At 42.5% G+C, this 18,021-nt stretch overlaps 1 protein-coding gene and 1 long non-coding RNA gene across 4 annotated transcripts in view; one reads left to right on the forward strand and one right to left on the reverse strand.

Annotated features, from left to right (window-relative positions):
• LOC310699787 overlaps window positions 1–7,552 on the forward strand; it is a 94,272-nt gene extending 86,720 nt beyond the window's left edge. The window contains exon 3 of the long non-coding RNA XR_014522253.1: window positions 7,357–7,552. This is a non-coding gene — a long non-coding RNA (uncharacterized lncRNA). The remainder of the gene's footprint in view (window positions 1–7,356) is intronic.
• The window catches only part of ADAMTS2 (ADAM metallopeptidase with thrombospondin type 1 motif 2), a 308,871-nt gene that overhangs the window by 289,687 nt on the left and 1,163 nt on the right, over window positions 1–18,021 (reverse strand). For all 3 annotated transcript variants that reach the window (XM_083487964.1, XM_083487961.1, XM_083487963.1), the window contains exon 2: window positions 17,922–18,006. Coding sequence is in view for 1 of the 3 variants with exons in the window: in XM_083487961.1 (XP_083344087.1) it covers window positions 17,922–17,940 (19 nt within the window). In the remaining 2 variants the exon portion in view is untranslated. The remainder of the gene's footprint in view (window positions 1–17,921; window positions 18,007–18,021) is intronic.

Here is an 18,021-nt window from a genome sequence, read left to right on the forward strand (position 1 = left end):
GGCCACCATCCAGCATGGCTTCAAGACAGCTTGGAATTTTATTTTATTTTTACTAAATGGTCTGTAACCAGTGACTATAGGCTAGAACACCAAGCTAGTGTGAATGAATTTTGCTGTGTGCTCTTTGAAATATTTCATTTTTCCATCATTTAAATTCTGATCTCCTTACTAAATTCCTTAAAAACCTCTTATATCAGAGATTGTTGTGTCCAGGGGCTTAATTTCCACTCTCCAGCCTACCCACTCCACCACATGGCTTTACACTGCTCAGCTTTGGGGAATCTTCCAAAGCTACAAATTATTATTTTCAAATTACATGTGGATGCTCTGTTAGAGATTCCCCTATCCACGTCTAAAAGTGGGATGCTATCAAGATGTTTATTGGCTTTTATTCTACTGAAGGAACTATTCCCAGCGCCCAGATCCTATGAGTAAAGAACCCTTATTCACAGGAGCAACACACCACACAACCCCCATATGTATGAGTACTGGAAGGTTTAGGCTCAAGCAGCAGGCTGGTTCCTGAGAGCTCAGTATCACCACTCTCCTCAAGAGTAAAGGGCACCTTAGGAATAATTGCACTCAACAGTAAAGAGATCCCAGCAAGCAGTTTTAAGCATCTGCAGCTGGTTTGGGGCAGGATGCCGGGGGCCGGGATATATAACCCTTCAGTTGAAATGACCAGTGGTCTGGGATGATGGGAACTGTAGTCTCAAAGCATCTGGAGGATCAATGTTGAGGAAGCCTGCCACAGAATGATGGTGGATTTGGCTGCCCCTACCTGCATTTCTTCACTTTTTCTTTTTCTCAAGATTGCTCAAGAGGGGGGAAGATATGCTGCAAGTTGTAGAAATTCCTTTCATCCTCATTGAGAATTTTGCTCCATTTCCTTCCTCCTACATTGCATTAGATACAGTTTCCTTAGCGGAAGTTTGCCTCTTCACTCTAGTTAGCTTTACTGACTTGCTAGGCTCCATACCATATTGATTGGCTACGGAGACTAGCCAGACTTATGTAAATCTAGGCAGCAAAGGTTTGTGTAAATAGCAGCAATGGTTGGTTATGACTGTACTAATTCACAGGACTGAGCTTCATACCGCTCTGATCCATTTCCCAAGTCAAACCTTTCCTGGTTAGCAATAACTGCTGGCCTGAATTTATTTATTAACGATATGTATTATAAACCCCATTTCAGCAGAAGAACGCCTAAAATATACTTCAGAATAATTAAGCAACAACAACAACAAAAACATGAAAATTGCCTTGCTGGATCAGGTCAAAGGCCTATCCAGAAAAGCAGCCTATTGTCACAATGACCAATGAACGTGCTCCGCATGACGTCAAGACGGCACTAGGAGGAGCCAAAAGCGGCGGCAGCACAGCAGCTCCAATGACCACAGCTCCTGCTCCTTCCCCGCCACTGCAGGAGGAAGAAAAGAAGGAGCTGGCCACTGAAGCTGTGCCACCCTCAGCTCTATGCTTGGCTATTTGAACATGGCGAGGGCCTGGGTCCCTCCCAAAAATATTGGGGGGGGGAGCAAAAGGGCTCAGCCCCTAGGAGATGGCGCCCCTGATTCCTAGCAACTGGTATTCAGAGGCATGTTGCCTCTGACAGTGGAGGTAGAGCAGAGCCATCGTGGTTAGTAGTCACTGATAGGCTTATCCTCCATGAACTTGTCCAGTCCTCTTTTAAAACTATTCAAGTTTGTGACCATCACTGCCTCCTGAAGAAGTGAATTCCATAGTTGAACTATGCGCTGTAAGAATTTTTTTTTTTTTTTGTCTGTCCTGAATCTTCCAACGATCAGCAAATTGAATGGCTCTGGGTTCTACTGTTACAACATGTTTAAAAGAACAACCACCCAGAGGTTTCTACCCTACCCACTTTTTCCAAAACATACATATTATACACCTCTATAATGCCCCCCACCATACTCTTTTTCTAAACTAAAAAGCCCAAATGTTATAACTTCTTTTCATAGAGGAGATGCTCCTGTCTTTTGATCCTTTTATTTGCCTTTTTCTGAACCTTTTCCAAATCTATAGGTAAAAGGTAAAGGTACCCCTGCCCGTACGGGCAGTCTTGACAGACTCTAGGGTTGTGCGCTCATCTCACTCTAGAGGCCGGGATCCAGCGCTGCCCGCAGACACTTCTGGGTCACATGGCCAGCGTGACAAAGCCGCATCTGGCGAGCCAGCGCAGCACACGGAACGCTGTTTACCTTCCCACTAGTAAGCGGTCCCTATTTATCTACTTGCACCCGGGGGTGCTTTCGAACTGCTAGGTTGGCAGGCGCTGGGACCGAACGACGGGAGCGCACCCCGCCGCGGCGATTCGAACCACCGACCTTTCGATCGGCAAGCCCTAGGCGCTGAGGCTTTTACCCACAGCGCCACCCGCATCCCTCCAAATCTATAATATCATTTTAAGGTGAAGGTAACCAAAACAGTATAACGCTGTCTTTTATTTTCTTCATATATTATTTTTGGTGGGTTTTTTGTATTTTGGTATGGATAATTTTAATTTATCTCTATTCTACACTGCCCTGGATTCCATGGCTCTTTAGGAATGTTTGACAATGCATCAATAAATTAATGGAAGCAACTAACTGCTTCACCTAATCAGCAGACAACTCACTCCACATTCACAGATTACAGTTTCCAAAGGCTTCAAAGTAAAGGCTTAAGAGTAAGGGAGATAAATTCAAATAGCTAGGAACCCTATGGTAATACAAAACACATACAGAGCCTGCTGAATTAAGCCAATGGCCCATCTAGTCCACCATCCTATTCTCACAGTAGCCAACCAAATGCCTGTGGGAAACCTGCAAACAGGACACAAGCACAAGAGCACTCTCCCCTCCAGTAGTTTATGGCAACTGGTATTCAGAGGCACAGGATAATTCACACAAGGATAGGGAGGGAAAACAGTCCCCCAACAGAACTTTCTGTACCATGCCCTCTTAGAAGGAGGTGAGCCACCGCAAAGTATTGCCTATTGTCCCCAGCACTTGGCAACCCAGGTCGTGGTCCAGAATGCATATCCCTGTTCACACTAAATCTTAAAAGCAAGCAAGATCATGCTGGTTCAACACATTGATAAGATATTTAAACAATGCTGTGTGAGCATGGAGAGATTGGTACTGGGGTGAGATGCTGTGAGCAGCTTTTCAAATACATAATGCATTCTGATCACATCCCAAACCAAACTTCATTGTCAGAGCCAAACCAGACAAGACACAGGAAATGTGTGAGGAGCCTCCTGATTTTTTAAAAAGCTGAAGTACAGCTGGAAAGGGCTGAGATGTGGCTGGAGTAGCAGTATGCAGGAGTAGGCAGTGATTTGCTGTTTCCTGTGGGCTGCCATCACTATCCTCACGCCTTCCCTTAAAAAAATCCATAGAAGAAAATATACTTCCTTGTATTTCTCCTGAGAAAAGCAACAAGGCAATTTTATTCAGAAAGATGGGCCACAGGGAAGGGTTTCCACACCACCACCACCCCAATGCATCTCTGATCGGATTTGCACAGACACAAACATACAAAAATTGCAGCTGCATTTCAGTTTAACAAAACAACAAAACTGGGAGGATATTCATGTGCCTTGCCTTGTCAAATTTCACCCTCAGGCCTACTGAATCAAATCTAAATCTGTGTCTCAGATTCAAGGCTTTGGTGAAAAGCAGGACTTTTTTTTTTCAGCCAGAACTCACTGAAACTCATTTCCAGCACCTGTCAGGTGGGCACCATTGCCATTATATGAGAACACGGGATTCATGCATTCATGGTGAGTTCTGGCATCTCTTCTTCTAGAAAAATAGCACTGTGTACTCTGTGTGTGTGTGTGTGTGTGTGTGTGTGCGCGCGCACACACACACACACACACACACACACACACACAACAAGGCCTTCTCTGTAGTGACACAGCACCAGTGGAACTCCTTTTCTATGGAAGCCTACTTGGTCCAATTCCTGTTAACTTTAACAACTTCCTTAAAGACCTTCATTGTAATGGGTGTTGGTTTTTGTTTTAATTCTTTACTGCCATTTTTAAACCTTTAGGTTTATGTTTTTGTTGTTTTTACAATTGTAGAGTTTTGCTTATTGTTTTTGCTGGGGTTTGTTGCTCATTGTACTTTGTCCTTATTATGCAGATGACATTGAGAGCTGATAAGCAGAAAGGTAGAGTATAAATAGATAAAGAGGTGGCAACGTAACATTAATTTTCGGTGTGGAAATAAAAAGGTGCTCTTCTGGCTGGCTTGCATTAATAATAAAAAGGAAATATAGCTTTTGTTTTTCAAAAATCTTTGACAAGCACACACACACACGCACACACACACACACACACACACACACACACACACACTTTAGGCCTTAACCAGCTAAGTTGTCTTGTAGGTGCAAGGACTTCTGCCTATGCAACGGGACTTCGTCTCCCTTTCCTAGTGTTCTCCTACAATCTGCTCCAGAGGGTTGTGGGAAACAAAAACAGATTTGGGCCCATGCAGGGTGGGGGGCAGAAGGAGCGGAAGTCTTTGTGCTAACAGGATGATTGCTCTGGATACAACCCAATGTATTACAGATTACTAAGAAATTCTGATGACAGCAGAAAATATTCCTCTTGTTTCTTTGACAGATGAGTTTCATCTATAGTTTATTCCATTTACAATCAATTTGCTTTTAGTAACTCCAAGACAGCAAGTGAAAAGGATAACATCCACCCTACTATGGAAGTCTCCTGCTAGGTCAGGGGTGTTGTGGCACGAACACACACACCCCTCATCCCAAAATTCGCTTCTTGCCTCCTCCCTGCAATTTTGGCTCCATCCTCCATTCTCTATTATTTGTTTGTTTGTTTGTTTGTTTGTGGCATAGTTTTTTAAAAAACAACTCAAAATCAACCTAACACTTAACAAAGAAAAAAATACATGGAAAGATTTAAAACCATTATTAACTCATAGCGCTCAGCCAGCAATAACTGTGTCACTGTCATGTCCATTTGCACAGGTGCTGCAATTGCTAATCTACTCCTCCTAACAACCTCTGGGTCAGCTAAGGTACTTGGCAACCACTTGACTCCAAAACAAGAAAGCAAAGTGAGTTGCCAGAGTCACAGGCAACAAATTCAGTTGCTGGGGGGCGAGGGGAGGATTTCTGATTCACAGACAGTAAAACCACAGGAGTGCAGAGCCAGCTCTAACATCTGGCAGAGTGAAGCACCTCCCTCAGGCAGCAGAAGCTGGAGGGTGGCGAACATAAGAGCTTGCCGGATCAGCCTATGGACCACTTAGTTCCCCCAACCTGTTCTCACAATGCCCAACCAGATGCCTACGGTAAATCCACAAGCGGGACCTGAGCGTGACAGAACCCTTTCTATCTGCGATTCCCAGCAATTGGCATTCGGAGGCACACTGGCTTCAAAGTGGAGGTAGAGCAAAACGATTGTCGCTAGTAGCTATTGATAGCCTTGTCCTCCTTGAATTTGTCTAATCCTCTTTTAAAGCCATCCAAGTTGGTGGCTAGAGAGTAGTGTGTCCATATTTTTAAAAGCACTACACAGCTAAAGGTGCAGGAGCTCTGTCCTCTTTTGAATCTGTCCACCTACCAGAGAACAGAGATAGTGAAGGAAATGGGGCTGGGGGTCCATTAAAGGAAACTAACATACTTTTGCACCATTACCAGCCATAAAATATTGGAGTTGCATCAGAGTCCTGTGACAGGCCACCATCTAAAGTAGGCAAGCCAGAGATGAGAAGGCAGGTTGTTTCTCTCCGCTGGAGATTATATTATTGCATTGAAAGGAGGGGAAAGCATAATTTGCAGACGTGGTAACACACATTAATTAAAGTATTAGCAATAGAGTTAGCAATAGAAATATGCTGAGGATACTATTCATGGTGTGGTACAATGGCCAACCTTTTTTCTGGCAGGACTCCTGCGCCTTTAACATTAGGCGCTAGAGAAAGCTGCACCAGAATTTATCTCTGGCATGCTATTGCTCGAGGCACAAAGAACCTGCTCTTATTTAATAGCAAAGTAGAAAATAAAGGTTTGTAACAAAGTGAGCCAATGCCATCGGAACTTAAGGAGAAATGTGGTGTGGTGGCTGGTGCTTTGCCACAGCTTATGCTGCGGTATGTTAAGTGCTATCCCACTTTAAAGCAACAATTCTGGGAATTAAAATACATAAATAAATATGCCTTTCATCTTTATAGGCAAAGGAAATACTAGTCTTTCAACAACCACCCTTTTTTGACAAAAAAGGGCAAAAAAGATCACAAAGAATCTCTGTAGCAAATTAGCAGCCTAAGTCTCCACAATCAAATGGAACATCCGAGCCAAGCCACTGAAACAGATTTTTTGTTCAGTTCTTTCTTTTCTTTGTTTAATTATACTTTTTCCAAAGCAAATAATAAAAGGCTGACTTGTACAATGGCATCTAAACCCTTTAGTATTTCCACTCTGTGCATTTCTCATTTATTTCTCCTTCCCACTGGCCGTGCTTCTCTCACTCTTTTTTCTTTGTAGAGCTTCCTGGCTGTCTGGGTTGTTTTTGAACAAAACCTTTTACATAAGGAGCTAAAGCAAGAACTAAGAAGAGAAGCAGTGAGCATCGTAACTCAACATTTAAACTTAAATCCGCTTAGCCCCAGTTCATAACTTGTGTCTTAATGAAGAATCACAGAGAAGGAAGCCTACCAGCTACTGTAGTGGCCAACGGCTCCCAAACTACCTCACATACCGGTACTTCACAATCCTCCTTCAAGGCCTTCCTCCCCACTCCATCTTTCAGGCATGGAGAAAGCCTCTACCACTCCCCTACTGGCAGTGCATTGCCTGGCTGTTTGGAGATTTCCTTGGCTGTGTCCACAGTAGGGAGCAAATGCATACATAGATCACAGATGAGCCATTATAAGAACAAAGCACCAAAGGGCTTGTGAGAGATGGTGAATGGGTAGACCCTCCCACCATAACAGATACGGCCACAGTTTAGAGTTGAAAGGTTAGGAGTGATGTCACCGAGATGGAAAGCGGCAAGCTCAAGAGAGAGGGACAACGTTAAGAGAGCTATGGCTGATGTCTTCTTGAATCCAACTCTGTGGTTATGGAAGAAGCAAGCCTTGATTAAATTCTAGCACTTACTGGTCCAAGGGATTTAGAGGAGTCTGGACTCACAAAATCATAGGAATACTGTGAGCATGCCCTCAGCAACAACTAGTGGAAAAGGCAGACTGGTTCTTTTCCTTATGGGCTGATGGTGACAACCCAGAGATTGCATCTGATTGTCGATTTTTAAAATAGATATCCAGTAAAAATGTAGCCTAAGCCTCTCTTGTCCTGCTTCTTCCCCAGACATCACCCATCATTATCTCCTCAAACACGCAAGCAAAAACAAACAAACCTCCTGTAGGTAAGGAGGAAGGATTGGTGTCAGGATAACGAGAAGACTTACATGGAAGAAGCTGTAGCTGCATCCTAGTTCACAACCACCGTTCTGTCAAAGAAGCCGACACAGACGCCAGCTTGTGACCTTACCACCCAAGTAGCAAGAAACAAAGGGTAATTGGTTCCATAATGTCTATTTTCACTTTGCTGCTTCTAATCTAGGCTCTTTAAGGCTATTTCCATAGTCAAGAGAATCCCTTTTATGTTTGAGGTTCCTCTTAGGGGCATATAAAAAAGATAAAAGCTATTGGATTTATCAAAGGGTGAGACAGGTGTAATTTTATAAAAATGAAGGTGGAAAATAATGAAGAGTGGCAATGCCCTCTCTGAAATGAAGGCTGAGATTTTCCTATCTCAGGTGAAACTTCTTTTTTTAAAAAAAAAATATTCTGCTATTTGAAAGTGAGAAAAGATCACTAATTAAATTGCCTGCCTGAAGTGGGCCAAGAAGGATACCTCCACTGAGTTGCTCTGTTTGCTTGAGAGTGAGAATAGTAATTGGTATCCAGCTGTTGAGATTCAATGTCGTGTCATCTTTTCATTTTCTCTTCATCCTATTAATTCCAGAACATTTTATACATTCCATTTCTTGGTTTCTGGAAATATCTGCCTAGTCACTGTAACAGTATTTTCTTGCAGTGCGTATGAATAACATACATCCCCCCCCCCAAAAAAAAACTTCACTTGAAGGTGGTTTGGCTCACTGAAGTGTGTAAGAAAGAACACAAGACCATAAAACTAACACAGGACACTGAAAATCATTTTTATTTGTTTTTCCAGAAAACATAAAAATCTCAGGGTTGAAGGTACTCATCTGACTAAGCCTTTGCTTTACGTGAACTGAATTCGTAAATAAAAAATAATGCCATTTATATTGTTGTACTTTATAAAATAGATTTTTTAAAAAGGCAGGGTTTATCTGCTGCTTTAAAAAAAGTTTTGAGGATGAGAAATCAAAAGCTTCTGTATTGTTCACTTATTGTTCCAGCTTATACGCTGGTCAAATATAATAAAATAAGCAGAACTGATCCAGACCATCAGTTATTGTGGAAGACCTCATTATGCCAGGAACATCAGGATGTGGAGGCACTGGCCTGGTGTGTTATTGAAAATCACTGTCTGTCAAGCAAAACTATACACGAGAACCTCTGGCAAGCTGTTGAAATTCATGTTTTGCAAGCACTGAGCTGCACAAATGACTCAAGCAGAGGCATAAAATCTAATGGTGAATTTATAATCGATTTGAGACAGGGGAGAGGTGGGGGGTGCATTTGGAATAAGAACCTAGAAATCATTCCAAAGCTGATACACCTCCTCTTTGCAACAAAAGTATGTATGTCATTCTGATGCTACGAATTCATGCATTTTGAGGTACAGATACCTATTTATCTGGTGGAGAAGGGAGGACTCATGAGCCTCTGATAGGCAATAGGTGCTTTTTAGCAGCCACAGATTCATAGAGTTGGAAGGGACCCTGATGATCATCTAGTCCAACCCCCTGCAATTCAGGAATATGCAGCTGTCCCTTACAGGGCTCAAACCTGCAACCTTGGTGTTATCGTGCACCTCTTTACCTTGGACTTTGGTGGTTAGGTTTGTTTGTTTTGTCTTATGGGGCCCACTTCTAACCACTAAACCACACTGACTTTTACAATGATCTCCATTCCAAGCCCTGTCCTAAAGCCATCTAAGAATGAGAAGCAGGGTGGAAATGGGATCCCTATCTGCTCATCAACAGCACCAGTAAACAACAGCTGTAGGCTATGGTGGCCAGCATCAGAGCTGGAGTTGGGATTCTGGAAGCCAAGCAGAGGAATAGGGATGGGTTGCCAATGTTCTCATCCTAGCAGGGCCCCTGTGGGCTCCATAGCATAGGAACCCAGATCTCAGCAGAGTCCTTAAATCCAGTTAAAATCAATGGGACTGAAAGGTGCTGAAATTTGGATTGTGTCCGTACAGTTTTATCTTTATTTATTTTCCATCTTTATGGTGTTTGAAATCATTTTAGGAATGTGCTTTGCATTTTCTTGGGTTAACAAAAATATTTAATTTTATCCTGTAATTCACAACATGTTTATTTTGCATCAACGGAATCATGCTGAGTTCCTTATAAGGGCTATTTATGTCCTATTTAGACATTTTCATGGCTGCTAACCAAAGATGTGTCATATTTTTAAAACTATTGCATTCAATTTGTGTGTTTAATCTATATTTATACCCCTTTCTTATCAAATACTTCAGGGCTTTATTAACTGTTACTACCTTTTAGGAAGCCAAAACAAAGAATACTTGACACCTCATGTTCCTCTGCACAATAGAAGCAAAGTTCAATGAATTGGGGAGAGAGGGAAACGCAGTAAGAGCTAAAACAAATAAACAAGCAAAGTAAAACACAAGACAAGGAGTGAAACAAAAAAAGAAACAACCACATCAGCAAAAACTAGTCCAAAGTATGCAAAAACAATTATAATTCATAACAGTTCTTCTTCCCTGAAGGGGAATTATCTCACCCAGAGGTGGGGAAGCTTTTTTCAGATCAAGGGCCACATTCCCTCATAGGCAACCTTCTGGGGGCCACAAGTCAGTGGTGGGCAGGTCCAGAGGCAAAAGTGGGTGCAGCAGAAAGCGTGACTCTGACCTTTGTACAATGAAAGCCAGAGGTCTTTACATTCACCCATGCATTTCTCCATCCAGCCCAAGAGGAATTGTTAAAGAGCAAGCATACATTCTAGCCAGACAACAGCACTCAAGGAGGGCCTAGGAACAGTCCCCAGGGGCCAGAAAGAGAGGCCTGGAGGGCCACTTTAGCCTTTAGGCCTGAGGCTCCCCACCCCAGCTGTAAATAGTTAGCCATTTCTTCCATTTTCTAGTAGACTTCTGAAAACTTTACACGTTACATACTTTGACCGGATGTATACACTTGTTTATTTTTAAAAGGAAGTCCCACTTGATCCAGTAGGACTTTCCAACAAGTAAACATGGCTGGAATCTGCCTGTTATTCTGGACTCGCTGCCATTGTGAATTGACAAGCAGCTTCTCCAGCCCAGACTAGGGCTCCTAAGCCTTATAACCACCCTTCTTTGTGTGCCTTCAACAGGCAGGCTCACACGCAGGCATTTAACAGATGAGGCAGAAAAAAGAGCACTGGGGGAAAGACTGTTGCCTACTACAGGCACAGGGAACTGTGGCCCTCTGCACAGTGTTGGTTTCTGCCGCAGCCAATGATCAGGGGCAATGGGAGCTGTAGTTCAACATATGAAGGAACACAGATTCTCCCTCCCTGGCCTGGATATTCTTATTTGTGATCCCAGAGGGAGCAATAAAATAAACAAATGAAAGGAGCAGCATTGGCTCCGTTACCTACAGACTGATGAAGCAGCATGGAAACATGGATTGCGTCACAGCTGAAGTGGTGGGAGTGTGCATCTCTCAAGACTTATATCCAGGCAAGAAAAAGCTTCACCTGTTATATTTCTGTGTTGGAAAGACCCAGGAACTGTTTCAAATGTGACAATTCTGTATCCACACAATCACTTCAAAGCATAGTAAAAGATCTGTTCAGGGAAGTTTTTAATGTATGATATTTTAGTGTGTTTTTTTGGTTTCTATGGAAGCCGCCCAGAGTGGCTGGGGAAACCCAGCCAGATGGGCGGGGTACAAATAATAAATTATTATTATTATTATTATTATTATTATTATTATTATTATTATTATCTACCAGAGCTTGGCCTGGCAACCCTAGTAAAAGCCCACAAATCTTTACTGTTTATAGCCTTGTTGTTACCTGTAAGTAAGACATGTAATATGCGCTCCTTCCCTAATTTGGGGTGCTCCCTCAGGATGCTTTATTTTAAGGGCATTTGGCAACTGTAATTATTACTTCTTGATTACAAACTGTTGCCAAAACCACTTAACTCTCTCTTTATAAATAGGGCTGGAACCCTGTCTAGACATTTCAGGCTACAGCTCCCACCATCCCTCACCATTGGTCCTGCTGCCTGAGGCTGATGAGAACTGGAATCCAACATCTGGAGAGCACAGGTTGAGGAAGGCTGCTCTACACACTTACCTGGGAGAACACCCCGTTGAATTGTACAGGACTTGATTCTGAACAGCGAGACGTGGGATTGCCCTGTTAAAAGCAAATCTTGTGCATCCTACAGTTAGTGGCCTGGTTTACAAAAAGAGCTGAATCACCAAAAGCAAAACCGATCGGCGGCAGCTGGCAGATTGAAGTTCTCAGCAACTTTCAGTGGAACATCTCTCTGATTAGCGATAAACTTTGTACAGGAGAGAAGGTTTAGGTACCCCAGTATCAATCATTACATCTCTGGCAGTTCTATAAATGTCAGACAGGCTGCTGATTCATTTCCTAAAATGGCTTCCTCTGGTACGGCCAATGTCTCTGGAGATAATGACTTTAAAGGCTCCTTAGGTAAGCGATGACTAGTGTTTCTTTTAAGGTCAAAAAGCAAGATTCTCCCATAAATCATCAGGAGGCTTTTTTAAAAGTGAGAATTTAAGAGAAGTAGCAGAATTTATAGCATCCGTTGCTCCAGCCACAGAGTAGTAGAAGGTGGAAGCATAAATAAGGTTGCCATATTTTGAAGAGCAAAAAAGAGGACACATTTGCCAACATCTACTTTTAACTATGGATCGCTTTGATGACTCTGCCGATGAAAAAGAGGACAAATAGCAACCCTACAAGCATTTGTGACCCCATTATTGGGCAAATGAAGAGAGGCCTTTTTGGAGTGAATGTGTGCCCACACCACTTCAGTGGCAGAAGAAAGACAGAAAAGCATGTTGGCCATTCTCTAACAAAACATGAGACATTAACTACTTCCAAATAAAATCACTGGGGGGGGGGGGAATTGGGGTGTGTGGAAATTCCAGGTTTTCCTGTGTGCTTTATAATATCATTTCACTCCCGAATATAGTATCCCTTCCCAAATCTCATTAAGCAGTGTTTTCTTAATATTTTAGCTTCCCAGTGAGCAGCACAGGAGTCCTGAGTAAAGCAGCTTCCCTTAGACAAATGTATCCATGTTTTCCCTCTGAGTCGAACTTCTCTGTTGTGGCTTCCTATAGAGTTGGGACTTATCACAACAGCACAGCACATTCAGCAGGGTTGCAATGAATGAGATGAGCTTTAAAAGGATTCGGTATCCATCTGCTTATTTTGCATTAGCCAAGCAAATGCTTTGAGAGGACACATATTCTTGAACTGCTACTATATGGCAAGATAACGTACCAAATATGTGAGTTTCTTGATACTTGCAATTTGGAGCAAGCATCTGAAAATGTAGGGGGATATACTGTATATCTTCATAGCATTAAGATTCTATTGGCTTCATTTAGTATTCCGCCTCCCCTTTTAAAAATAAATACTTTTTTTTACTCTTCTTCTTCTGTTAAATATTATTTATGAGGAAAATTAGAAGGAAGTGCATCCTATGTACTATATGGCGGGGAGTTAATGGTGAGCATTATTTTACTCCATTCTCTCCCTGTGAACTAAGAATGTGCCTTAATAAACTAGGGTTGTTTTTAGTAATCTCCTGAGATATGTCAGGGGAATTACCCTTTGAAAATGGTGTAGTTTTACTAAGCAGCTGTATAGTGGATTTGCTAGAGGTCTGAGCAAATAAAGCCTATTCTGTGAAGTGCAGATTTCCAATATGAGTAAGGAAGTGCTACAGTGACATCTATTGGAAAGCACTATGATCCATCATTACAGAAAACAGATTAATCCAATAATCTGTTTTGTTTGTCTGGAAGAATGTACAAGCCACTTGATCAAAGAATCCCTAAGCAGCGTACATAGAACAGTTTTTTAAAAAATTATTAATATGTTTCTTGGTTTGCCATGAAAACCAGTGCTTTGTGAGTGGTAGGAAATCACTTTCTACTTCATGATACTTTTCATTGGGCTAATCTTTCACTGATGTTCACGACGGTAACACTAAATCCCGGGTGTCTACACAAAAAGTTCTTCTGAGATGAAGTAATGCTATCCAGAGACCTGATGCCAAACTTTAGACAGGAATCAAGCATGGCATCCCAATTCAGTGAATTATAGAATGACTATACTGACGATACATTTTGCCAATAGTGGCTGGCACAGGCAATGATGTGTGCTGTTGGGAAACCAGGTAAGCAACGCCACCCTCTCCACACTGGCCACTAATACATCTGCTCCAGATGCGTGATAAAATTATCCATGAGACCTAAGATTCACAGAATGGTAAAGTTTGAAAGAAATACACAAAGCAGAAGGATAAAAGGTGAGATCCTGGGATACAGATCCTTTTTATCACCAGAGCAATCAACAATCAATGATGGGGTAAGGGTGAGAAGATGTAGATTGGGAAAATAATGAAGAGAAAATCTGAATTCTCTCCCCCCCCCCCAACTGTTCTAATTTGGAGCCCCCGCTCCACTCAGAAAACAGCTTATAAATGAAACGGGGGGGGGGGAATCAGGGAGGTCTGATCACAGATTTCCAATGTAATATATAGTTTGGTCCAAACTCTATTTACTTCCCCAACAGTTTGCCTCACCCACAGCCACTCAAGACATCAGTCACAGCTGTTGTCCAGCTTTAAAGTAGAACTTTTCATAAGAGCTTCTTGTGGACCTCAGGAAGGAAGGAATTTGCCCCAGTTCTTATTTTTCTGCATGACTACAATGTGTGCAGCTTCCTTTAAGCCCTGAAACAAATTGGTGTGACCAAGGAAGTATCTTATCGCAACCCTACAGTTCCTTGGCTGTTCCTTATAACAGTGGTACCTCGGGTTACAGACGCTTCAGGTTACATACTCTTCAGGTTACAGACTCCGCTAACCCAGAAATGGTACCTCGGGTTAAGAACTTTGCTTCAGGATGAAAATAGAAATCGTGTGGTGGCGGCGCAGCGGCAGCAGGAGGCCCCATTAGCTAAAGTGGTACCTCAGGTTAAGAACAGTTTCAGGTTAGGATCGGACCTCCAGAACAAATTAATTTCTTAACCCGAGGTACCACTGTAGTATAGAAGATAACCATCCCCTGAGCAGAACAAATAAATAAATAAATGAGCACTTCGAAAAGGACATCCTTTTGAAGCTTGGAGAATCCTGCAAGATATATAAACTTTTCTCTTCTAATCTGAAACTCTGAATCTTTCACTTCAACAAGCCAGAACCTCAGGTGTCTGATTTTTTGTGGTGGAAGTCTAAGTCTGCGGGAAGTAAGTTGGTTGTGTCATAGTCTGTCTCTCAGCATTTAGATGATTAAACGCCTTTCGTGTGCAAATTTTAATATCTGGAAAAGTTGTATAAAAATAGAGAGAAAGCAAAATCTCTAGGAAACCAGAACCAAGCCTTAAAGATGAAAGAGTAGCCAAATTGAAATTTATCTGAAGAGATACTTTTGACACTTTGAAGTTATGGTGAGCAAAAACAGTTAAGTACAAGCAGTTGTCACATTTTTTAACCAATCATTGAGAGAGGGGGGGAATCTAGGGAACTTTTATTGGGCTAACAATAGGTTCAGTAAGAAGAGAAGACTTTAAGATATCAGATCCATAAATAAAAGTTAATATACACTGACTGGCCATGGAATGCCTGGGTGGAAGCCAGCTGAGCCTGTGGTTTATTCATTTTTGGGACCACACTGCAGTGTTGCCTCCATGTGCAGCCCATAGAAACCTTCCTATAGGAATGAATGGCAGCCATTCACATATACAGTGGTGCCTCGCAAGACGAAATTAATCCGTTCCGCGAGTCTCTTCGTCTTGTGGTTTTTTCATCTGGCGAAGCACGGCTATTAGCAGCTTAGCGGCTATTAACAGCTTAGCGGCTTTAAGAAAAAGGAAACAAACTCGCAAAAACTCGCAAGACATTTCGTCTTGCGAAGCAAGACCATAGGGAAATTCGTCTTGCGGAACGACTCAAAAAATGGAAAACTCTTTCGTCTAGCAAGTTTTTTGTCTTGCGAGGCATTCGTCTTGCGGGGCACCACTGTATCAGAGAAGGTAAGTAGATACATTAGGGTGGAGGGAGCTAAATCTGGCCCTGTACTCACCATAGTAATCCCACTCTCTGGCACGAGGAACACAGTACTTCTTGGTCATGCTTGAATGCAGTGAAACTCAGGACCCAGCTTTTTAAAAACATTAGACTTTTATAACTTTCCTTTAAATAAAATTACCTTTACAGCCAAAAAATTACCAATGAGAGGGGCCAACAGTGATGGTTTGCATTTGTCCATCAGTTTCCAGTGGAATAGCAATTACTATGAAAACTCCTCTATGAAGAAAGGTTGCAACATTTGGGGCTTTTCCACCTAGAGCAAGCAGTGGACTGGGACCTCCTGGTGGGTCTTGGGTCATTTTCACGTGCCTGCCCCATGCCCTCCTTCACTTGCCTGCTCCTTCCCCTGGCTATGCCATAGCCTTTTGGTTGGACTGATGCCAGCACCAGCAACCCCTTGAATGCTGAATAAATGTTGGCAGAGATAGAGAAGTTTGTGGGGGCAAGAAGAAGAAAGGTAGGTCTCCCTCCTCTGAGGAGAGAGAGTGAGAGAAGGCATTGAATGAAATTTGAAAGAGAAAAGATTTGTTATTAATAAAATGGTGTCAGTAAGGACCAGCTGCCAAACTCTGCCTCTCTCTCCTAATACAATAACTCAGGACTATCCAGGCAATGTTGGTTGATTGAGGACTGATGGAAGGAAACATCTCTTTACACAATGCATAATTAAACTATGGAATTTGCTCCCACATCATAAATTGTAGTTAGCTGAATGGCTTTAAAAGAGGATTCAACAACTTAATGGAGTTTAAGGTTATCCATGGATACAGTACTAGGAATGGTGGTTATAGGATACCTTTGCTGTGAGAGGCAGAATGCCTTTGAATACAATCTGCTGGGAATTGCAAGTGAGGAGGGGCCTTTTGCACTCGGATCCGGCTTGCAGGCTTCCATAGGTATCTGGTAAGCCACTGTGAGAACAAGAACCTGGCTGAGATAGTTCTTTGGTGTCATCTGGCAGGACTCTTCATATGCTCTTACTACACATTGGTGTGTTTTGTGACCATACAAAATATGTCTCTAAACTATATATATATACATACTGCCCAATGGCAATAAAATCCACCATAAAAATGATAAATCTGCATAACATAGAACAGTATAAGAGAACAATAGAAAGATTTAACAAACTTAAAAGTTGTTTTTTCTAAAGGCAAGCAGTTAAAAATAAATTAGATGTGAATTAAAACACATAGAATCATGGAATTATAGAATTGGAAGGTACCCCAAGGGTCATCTCGCCCAACCCCCTGCAATAAGGGAATCTCAACACAGTCCCCCACCCAATTTAAAACCAGTTTGCAAACCTGCTTAGCTTTGCAAATGTGGTAGCAATTTATTGGGGGGGGGGCTATTTTCTCATGGGACAACCTCATTTGGGGGGGGAAATGCTTTTTTCATATAAACCTCTGGCTAAATGCATCCAAATGGCTAGAGCTTTTCTTTATTGCATTTCTGAAGGCTGAGATGCAACTGACGAGTGCCTCAACGTGTGTCCGAGGACTGCCCTTGAGGTTTTTTCTGGTGATCTTCAGCAACATTTGACACCCCACCCAGCTCCCATGCTGCCTTCCCAAAGCTGGGTAACCAAGGTGCTGGTCTTTGGGAAGGAGGTGTGAGGGCTCTGACAGGGTCCTAGAGTCCTCTCTATCCTTCCCAAAGCCTAGTTAGCACCTTCCCAGCTTTGGGAAACAATGGGGAGCTCTAGGACCCTGTCAAAACCTTGTGCCTCCTTCCCAAAGCCCTGTGCCTCACTTACCAGGCTTTGGGAAAGCAGAATTAAGGGCTGGGGTGCCTCAGATTAGGGCCTCAACACTCCCCCCCCCCCCGTGACTAGGCAGTGTGCAGCCTGCATGTTCTGTATTGAAGTACTCTTGCAGCCCACTTGGTATGAAATGTTAGACTGTCCTGGACTAGCCCCTTCATCCAGGTAGATGAGATCATTGTAGTGGTATGAGTATGGTCCACCCAAACCTCAGTGCCTTTTTGTTTAGGTTTCAGCAGAGGACACATGAAAGGCATTGAAATATAATGCTTCACAGCTTTATTGCTTGGTCATTGATTGGTGGCCTGCGAGTCATTAAGGGTTCAACCACAGAATCCATTGCAATATTTTATTGCAAACCACTCCACTCTTTGTTCTTGTTTCCAAAATGAGTACAGTACGGTAGTTCCCTAGACAGTGTAATTTACCAGATCAACCCACTAGGTGGCAGTGAAAGCTCATAGTTCATGATACCGTGCTTGGAACAGCACTGAAGTCCAAGCTAAGCTCCCATGCCAGCAATTTATTCAGCCTTCATCCTGATTTGCTTGCACAAAGCTTACCCCAGTGATTAGACTACCTCTAGTCTTTACTGAGCATTTATCCTGATTTGTTTGCAGGGTACAGTACTTACATGTCTTCCTGTTAATCATTCATTCATCCTACGCTTTTCAGTGCATTTTCTTGTCACTTTCCTAACTGCACTTTCTTTAAAGTCCCTTTAAAGAAACAAG

This window comes from Podarcis liolepis (genome assembly GCF_965112155.1).
Source record: "Podarcis liolepis genome assembly, chromosome: 2".
Lineage (NCBI taxonomy): Eukaryota > Metazoa > Chordata > Lepidosauria > Squamata > Lacertidae > Podarcis > Podarcis liolepis.